Here is an 8,270-nt window from a genome sequence, read left to right as displayed (position 1 = left end):
AGACTTATTTAACCACGTAGGAAGATAGTCCGTCAGTCAGTCTGTCGGGGAATATTCGCCGCTTCCAAATAAACCACCGGTCCCTGTAGTAAATCTTCCGTAATTTACATGCTGTGTTTGTATGATGTTTCGATATGCTTCATTGTATTGTTTCCCTTGCAACGCTACAACTCTACGTCAAGCTAAGAAGATGCATAAGAAAACAAAGACAAACAAGAAATCCAAAGTTTTTTTCTAAGGAAAGATGTGAATTACTACTTAAAAATAAACATTTAATAAAACTCACAATTTAATTTACAAGGCCGAAACGAAAGAGAGCCTTTACCAAGTAAGACAGTTTTATTAAAAGTCTCAAGTGTGCCACAATGCATACATTCAGCTTTTTATGCTGTGTTAATTTCAAGCCTTCTCGTGAATGCAAATTAAAACCGTAACTCACAAAACTAATTGCAACGCAATCTGCGAATGTAAATGAATATTTCGTTTTGGTTTACAAATTCGTGTATCGTGCGCGAGAAAGAAAGAAAGAAAGAAGTTTGGGAAACCAAACTCCTTAACGTACACTGCACCCGTTGAAATTGTTTCAGCTGTATTACATTCACAAGGAGCTTTTTTTAGGTAAATAGTTTGAATAATAATAATGTTCAAACTCTCATTTAGCATTTCCATATAAATTCTTTGTTTGCTGTAATAGCTGGCATTTTATTGCATTTTAAAGAAGAATTCTTCGGAGAATATTATTCATAACCAGAAAACCAGCATCATTTAAAAATAGTTTCATCCTGATTATCATGCATAGCGGCATGTGGATCTCGGTAAACGATAATCCTTACGCAAACCTGCAATGGAAAGAAATCATATGACAGGGAAAGTGTTTTCTTTACGTTTATTTAAATTCATATTCCACTCCGAAGTGGCGTATTACCCAAACGAGGTAAGATAAGTGGCAATGTTGCTTGCGTATCGTTTTGGCCCATCGCCGAATCCGAACCTGTGCGCTGTGACTGCTTGCGCCAACGATAACGAGAAACTGATTGCGGGTGGGGATTTTATACCACGCCAGATAGCTGGCCGAGGAGCTCTTTTCTTTTGCTCGTGCATTTTTGGAGGCTCTAAATTGTTTGATGAAGAAATTGTTCTTCTCGCTTAAACGTGGAAACCGGTGGCATTAACCAGCGAGTTACGTGTCCCAGTTTTAAGACGGGCATTAAACAGGAAGCGCTTGCCGAAAAGAAGCTTCCGTGCTGGTGTTTTAGCAATCTCAGGGCTGGCGGGCATAAGCATTGTTCTGATAGTGAAATGTTTTCCACTCAAACCTTCGTTGCGTGCTTTCTCCGTACTGCAGCACGTGGTTGGTGGTTTTGCTCGGAAAGCTTGAACCACCCAACCGTGCAGCGTGAGCACAAATCTTACGGTAGAGTTCATGCATGCAGCGCATCATGTTTGAAGAAAGCGTTGAAACCTCGAGAAAAGTGGCGCAAAAGTGCCAAATGCTCAGCGTAGAAACCCAACCCAGCTAGCTGGGCTCCTCTCCGGTCCCAACGTTCGATTGGTTCGTTAGCAAAGCATGGCAGTCTTGGCACAGCTGAACCTTTCCCAAGCACTATTTGTCAACTGGGACGATTTCTTTTGGGTTGCGATCCGCTTAGAACAGATTACGGTGTAGAGCCGGAAAGTTGCAGTGTCAGCAGCAAGTGATCGTTCCCTTTCGGCCCTCTCACCGCTGCCTTACCGTAGAAGCAAAAACGCCACAACGGAGCGAATGGAATCACGTTCAGCAATGTTATTTCCTACCGTTCTATGGAAGTGGAAGTGTAGCTCCATACCATTCGGCAGGAAGGGGATTAATTTTGTTCCACCACTCAGCATTCGGCAGTCTGTGAAAGGGTGCAAATTTAGAAGAGTACGCTTCATTTGCTCATTATGCGATGGCTTTCACGTTTTCTATTGACACTGCACTGCGAAGGTGTCTCGTTTTGTGTGTATCTGTTTTTTACCTCACTTCACAGAATACAAATTACTAGCTGGTGGAGTTTTTGAATCTTCCCCCACCAACGGAGTTATGTAATTGCAGTTTCGCTACATTGCGCACAAGCTTAGCTTGGCAGGGTGCTGGGTTATGCAATTTATTACAGCAGCGTATCTGGGCTGGCTGGAGATAATCGGAATGCAGGATTTATTCGCCGTACCGGAATGAAACAGGGCAAATTTTGATTTCCTGTCCCCATTTTCCGGATGCAAGATGCGGATCGTCCGTGTTGACCCAACTGGTACGTGACGAGAATACGGTAAGCAACCGGGGCACCGTACCGCAACCGTATTTTCGGTGGAATTGAAAAGTTTTGTGATACTTCCGGCCTCTGCGGGAGCGTGCACCGTGGGGTGGGAGAAAACAATTTCGAGGCTTAAAAATTATGGCCGGAGTGAAAAGTTCGGGCAACTTTAAAAATATGACGCCAGAAGATTATCGGCAGATTGATGATGATGTCTTGAACTTAAATACCTGTCAGGTGAATGTTGCAGCAAGGTAGAACAGATACCCGAACGGAAACATGAGTAAAACAACCTCATTAAAATGTCTTAAATAGCGTTTTCGAAATGATGTTCATAGTCTACACCATTAGCGATGGTTCAAAGCATTAAAGGAGCTTTTGCGGATGTGTATGAAATTTGATAGCTAAAATAAAACTAGTAAGAGGTTATTAAGGGCTCAATTTTCAAACAACCGGGAGTTGAATTTCCCCCTTTTCAAATTCCAATCAGTTACAAGAACTTTGAATTGGTATTACAGAATAACGATGGCACTTGAACAAAAGAGATCACTTTGTGTTGCCTACAGCATAACTCTCGGCGTGTTGTCGCGATAATTGCCTACTTTTAAGGCGGTTTGCAAATGGACTCCGAAAAATATGCAATATTGGTGTGAAAATTATTTTATTCCTAAACTTCTTTCACACTAAATGATATTAATTCAACGATAGTTTTAAATAAGTATTTTTTGTAAAAAAAGGTACGGTCCAAAGCGCCTGAAGCAGCTACACAGTAATCAGGTTTGTTGCCCGAAACTCAATCCTTTCGCTTCATTTCCGTTGTTGGCAGTTATCGGTTTGCTTGCATGATAAACTTTGTGAGGTTTAATAAAAACGACCTACCAGAAGTCAACGTTCGAGTGTATACACCCGAAATCTATCCCACTATTGCCAGACCCACCGGAAAACCCATGGCATGAAAAAGTCCGCACCGAGCGCTTCTTTGGCCGGAACTTTAGATCAAAGAACTACGATACACTGGGCACGGTTCGTAGTGAACCACCGGGAAGCTAATCTACACACACCGGTGCTGACGTACCGGGCATACCGACGGTCCTAGCTGAGCATGTTGTGAATGCGTGTGTGTGTGTATGTCTGCATGTTTTGTACACCCACAGGCTGTTTATTTAGCAACTCTTGCATACCTGAGCTTTTTCTCACTTTGCCTGATAAAGTGCCGCCAATCTGTAGGGACTATCTGTTATTTCAGGAAATTATAATCTACCCTACGGGGAGTGACTTGTTGTGGAAATTGTTCTTCGGATGTTCCTATAGCAGTGGGAACTGTATGTGCTATTGGGTAGAGAGCATGTTAGCAGAAGAGACGAACAAATATTTATTTAGCGAACACAAATTATCACACATTTTTTTTAGCATGCTTAGAGTGCCTCAAATTCCATTGTAACTGTTGAGCACGAAAGAAAAATAAAATCCCAGGAACGAATGGGTTTTCATTAAACCAGGAACTCCCTACATGGTGCCGTTCCTTGGAAAGATGAAACCACAACAAAAAGCCACTCACATAGCAACTTTTCAGCAATGGTCACTCACGAGTGACGTTGTGCAACATCGCACCGTCACGGTGAATGTTACTCGAAAGCTTACCGGCACACCCTGTGCGCGACAAGGGGTAAAGCTTCCGGGTGCAGGTTTTCTTCCGTTGTTAGCTTTCCGACTGTTGCTCAACACGTGAGCACAGTGCGTTTGCCAGTAACGTTGTCGCACCAGCGTTTATATTTCGGCCATGTGCGTGTATGTGTGCGGGCGCGTGACGAATCATCCATTACTACAAATGGTGCCCTCTCTTTCTTCCTGTTGCTTGATCGGTTTGTGCGTTCGGGGCTGTAGCTGTTTTGCCCGTTACGAGATTGGTTGTGGCTTGCCCACGGTGTTTTGGTTGCGTCTCGGGCCACACTGCTGCTTTTGGGTGATGCGAGCGAGATGCGTCACTTCACGTGATCCATCGAGCACGATTTCGGGGGTTGGCGAAGATATCGTCCGCCGTGCTGCTTACGGTACGGCAGCCACTGTCGGGACGGCGTTCTAGCGCGGGCACGCAGCACCATGCAGCATCGCATCGTAGCTGTAGCAGATGGCATTCGCGTTCGATCGGCAAACGGTAACGGTTGTGTTGGCTCAGCCACCAGTATACACGGTTCTGTTTCGGCATCCGGGCATGTGTGTTTTCGATAGTAGGAACGCACCATATCCATTCCTCCTAGAAGGAAAGGGATTATTTTTTGTTCGCTTGTGTGGAGTGTATCACTAGACAAAACCATAGTGTCGTGATTTGTTTGTCCGCGCAGTACAGTTCACACTATTATTTGCGCGCAGGATAACGGGTGGAAGGTATTACGTTTCTTTCTGTTTCCACAGCTGTTGCTCGTTGCGACATGGCCCTGACCGTTCGGAGCTGTGGCCCTTTTTTTTAATTTAATTTATTCCCTTTTCCGGTTCATTGCAAGCAATCTCGCGCGCGTATAAGTGTGTGTCCGGGGTTGGTGTTTCGCTCTTTTTTGTTTGCTACATGCGCTTCAACTTTACAAACCACGTGGAATGGAAACAAAACGCTTTCGATAAAACAAAAAGCATCTCGTGCAGCTCGCGTGGTCCATTCTGCCGGACTGGTTTATGGTTATTACTTTTCCACCGCGCGTTCAGGTTTTCCGGGGGGTTTTTTAATGCGAATTCCGTAGTGTTTTTGTGGTGTGCAGCTGTATTGGTTAGGGGGTTTCTTTCATACGTTTAACAAAATAAAGCGAAGGATGCTGCAGTGCGTTGGGAAACACCCACACACAGCTTGGTAGCGGTCGTCCATCCGATTAGTGACCACACGGAACATGGCCGCACCCGTTGCCCCAACATTGTAAGCATGATTTATGGTGTTGCTTTAAGAGCTTGTACTTGCTAGTGCACGCGTTCTAGACTTTCTCCCTTCAGCTGCAAAGTGTTCATCATCACGACATAAAATTCCCAGTCTCGCCGGCTCTCTGACCTGAGCAGTTGGATGGGAAGGTTTGTGGGGTGGGGGGAGGTGTGTAATCCGTACGCTGCTGTAACGTGCAGGCAATCATCCGATGGCGGAAGAAAATTGGTGATTGAGTAGCAGCCGCAGCTAATTGCAAATGCCGTACATGTGCCGTTGCCCTACGATTCAGCAGTTGTTGTGCATTACCGCAACGAAAGGAAATCCTGTGGTGCAGAAACAAAGGCACATTATGATGCATGCATCCGTGCACAGAACAACAACTTCCTCTGTTGACCCGAGTGTTTCGGTCGTAGGTTCAGTTCGAATGAAGTAAGTGGAATAAAAAAAAGGAAAGCTGCTCACGTGAGCTGCATTTCCTTTGCTTCCAGGTTGGTTTGATTGGTGTAGGGAGGTTGGTGTTCTTACATCACACATATTGCTGAAGCATTTTTGGTTTAAAGCTTGGCTTGTAATTTTTGTCAACATATGTAAAAGCTATCATAGCTCATTTTCCCAGTTTTCGGTAGTGTCTTTGTGTGTTGATGTTGTGCAACAGACAATCATTGTGCGGTTAGTGTGTAGGGTACCATTAAACGCAAGTCAACATCTCCTGCCACGGACGGAACGACTGCAGTGCGTCGTCAAACCTAATCACACATTTCAACATGGAGAGCGGCGAACCGAGCGCATCCTCGCTGCTGTCACCCGTGTCAGGTACAGCGGCAAGCGCCGGAAGTTATGCAACACGCCAGCCACCGCCCGCTTCGGCGAGCACCAACACGGTTGCGGGCCAACCTGTTGCGGTCACAGCGGCAGTAAGCAACAATACTCCTAATGGTCCGGCGGGTCCGGGCCAGCAAAGTTCACTGTCACCGCGGCGCCGGGCTCGGTTGCAGCGCTCGGAACGGCTTCAATCCGACCACTCCCAACCATCGCCATCGTACTCGTCCTGGGAGGCGCTGATACGGGACAGCTTCGGTCAGATCGTTTGGCCCATCCGTATCACCAGCTGGGAGATGGTACAGACCGACCGAACGGGTGGCGGTGGTGGTGCAAGTGGCGGTGGTAGCGGGTTTATGGCTGGGGGTCGTAATGCTTCCTACCATGCGACCGACTACGTTGCAGCCAGGTAAGTTTCGAGCGTCTCGGTACAATAAGCACACAGACACACAAACTAACTAGTCGGCGAAGGGATGATAAAACAAATAGGCATCCAAACTGGTACCAGCTGCGAAAATATGATGCTGAAAGCCGGAGGGAAATCTTGAATAGAAAATAAGCAAAAAAAAACGGAAAAAGTTCACAAGGTTGAAACCAACATGCGAAGGAAAAAGCTATTTGGTTGAAGATCCTCATCAAAGGCGAGCAGTTTTTTTTACTGTAGCGATCATTTCTAACCAGTTTCTCTTTCGGTTTTTTTTAATCCGAACAGCCATTCATTCACTGTTTGATGGGCGCACCAGGGTACGTGAGGATGAACCTTTTTCTTTCACCGCCAAAGCGGTCCATTCTGTGGTTTGCAATGGTGGCGGATTCATTTTACCAGCGCGAAGAACACAGTTATTCGTTTGCGCTTTCCCGTTCCGTTTCTTCCCCGTAGCATCCACTGGGGATCGGTTTGGCGATTGCATAATGGAATTATGGTGCAAAACACCTGTAACAATTAAATCCCGCAGAGAATGGGAGTGGTTGCTATTCGTTTAACTGCTGAAGTTTGGCCCCGGGGGGCGAGGCTCGTTTTTTGGGTTGCCTTTTCTCATCCATTTTTATCGCGATTGTCGTATTTTTTGGTTCGCATTTGTTCTTCGCGGTACCTGTAGCTGACACGCATTGTAAAACGACACTTGCCATCTGATAACTGTGCCCGTGCAAAACATCACAAAAGAAGTAATGATGCTAATGAGCTCCATTTAAAGCGCCAATGCTCGAAGAACAGACAGAGGGCGGTGTCTAGAAGCTTAAACAGTCTTTAAGATGGCCATCAGTTTTGATTACGTTTGCCGAAGTAGTCTTTGCTTAAATTATTATTCTTTGTCATGAAAGTCCTTGTTTTTTTTTAATTTTGTTTCCTACCGAACATCGTTACACTTATGTCTTATGTCGTAACAAAAGGACTATATTTTGTACATTGCACTTATGCAAAGTGGCACGATTTGCAATGAACTACAGTACATAATATTGATTAGATGGGAGAGAAATCTTACTTGCTTCACACTGTTTATTTGTTCTAATCGATATGAGTAAAGTTTTCACTCGAATGACCAAAACACACACGCCCAATTATAACTTTGTCCGCTTTGGTAGGCACTTTATGGATACTCGGCCTGCGCACGTTCAATTACATCAGTCCCGGTTTACTTTCAGCCATTCACCTGACGAGGCTAGATCGTCGGTAAGCAGTCTCTGTGGCCAAAAATGCTGGCCTCATTTTCTGCATCACCCCTCTTACCGAAACCAGCTGCTTTTATTGTGCAAAACCGAATTGGTCGCAATGGGTGTATAGCTATTCAACCGAAACCCAAACTTCCCGAAGAGTGTTATGTGAATATGTTTGATGGGACTGTTGTCTGTTCTTTGCTACGGTGCTTTTAGTCACAGTTAAATGTCATACTCAAGGAGAGTTAGCGACGCCCTTCTGGTTGAAGTATTGTTTCAGCTCCACCTGACGTTCCCCAGACGGATGAATGTGTGCGTTTAAAAAGAAACATAACGAACGATTCGACATTGCTGTGGAATGTCGTCAAAAGCCGAGCGAAACTACCAACAGGCAACAAATGCAATAACGTACGAGTCCCGCACATAGTTGCATGGTTTTTTTTGGGGGGAATTTTTGGCATGTTTTCCGCTTCTGGGTGTTTTGATGATCCTTTGTACGGGTATGTGTGGGGCGGGAGGTTGGCTGTGTGTGTACAACTGAGTACCCCGAGGCAACCGGCTTACATGGTTGATGTGAGCAGCCAAGATGGATGGTTTCTTGAACGTTACTTTGTAAT

At 45.3% G+C, this 8,270-nt stretch overlaps 1 protein-coding gene across 1 annotated transcript in view; it reads left to right on the top strand.

Moving 5' to 3' along the window:
• The first annotated feature begins 5,942 nt into the window (after positions 1–5,942).
• Positions 5,943–8,270, top strand: part of LOC128706758 (GTPase-activating Rap/Ran-GAP domain-like protein 3) — a 57,945-nt gene continuing 55,617 nt past the window's right edge. Inside the window, exon 1 of the mRNA XM_053801701.1 lies at positions 5,943–6,406. Coding sequence (XP_053657676.1) covers positions 5,943–6,406 — 464 coding nt within the window. The remainder of the gene's footprint in view (positions 6,407–8,270) is intronic.

This window comes from Anopheles marshallii, chromosome 2, assembly GCF_943734725.1.
Source record: "Anopheles marshallii chromosome 2, idAnoMarsDA_429_01, whole genome shotgun sequence".
Taxonomy (NCBI): domain Eukaryota; kingdom Metazoa; phylum Arthropoda; class Insecta; order Diptera; family Culicidae; genus Anopheles; species Anopheles marshallii.
Note: the sequence above shows the minus strand (reverse complement) of the source record. Positions and strands in the feature narration are given on the sequence as shown.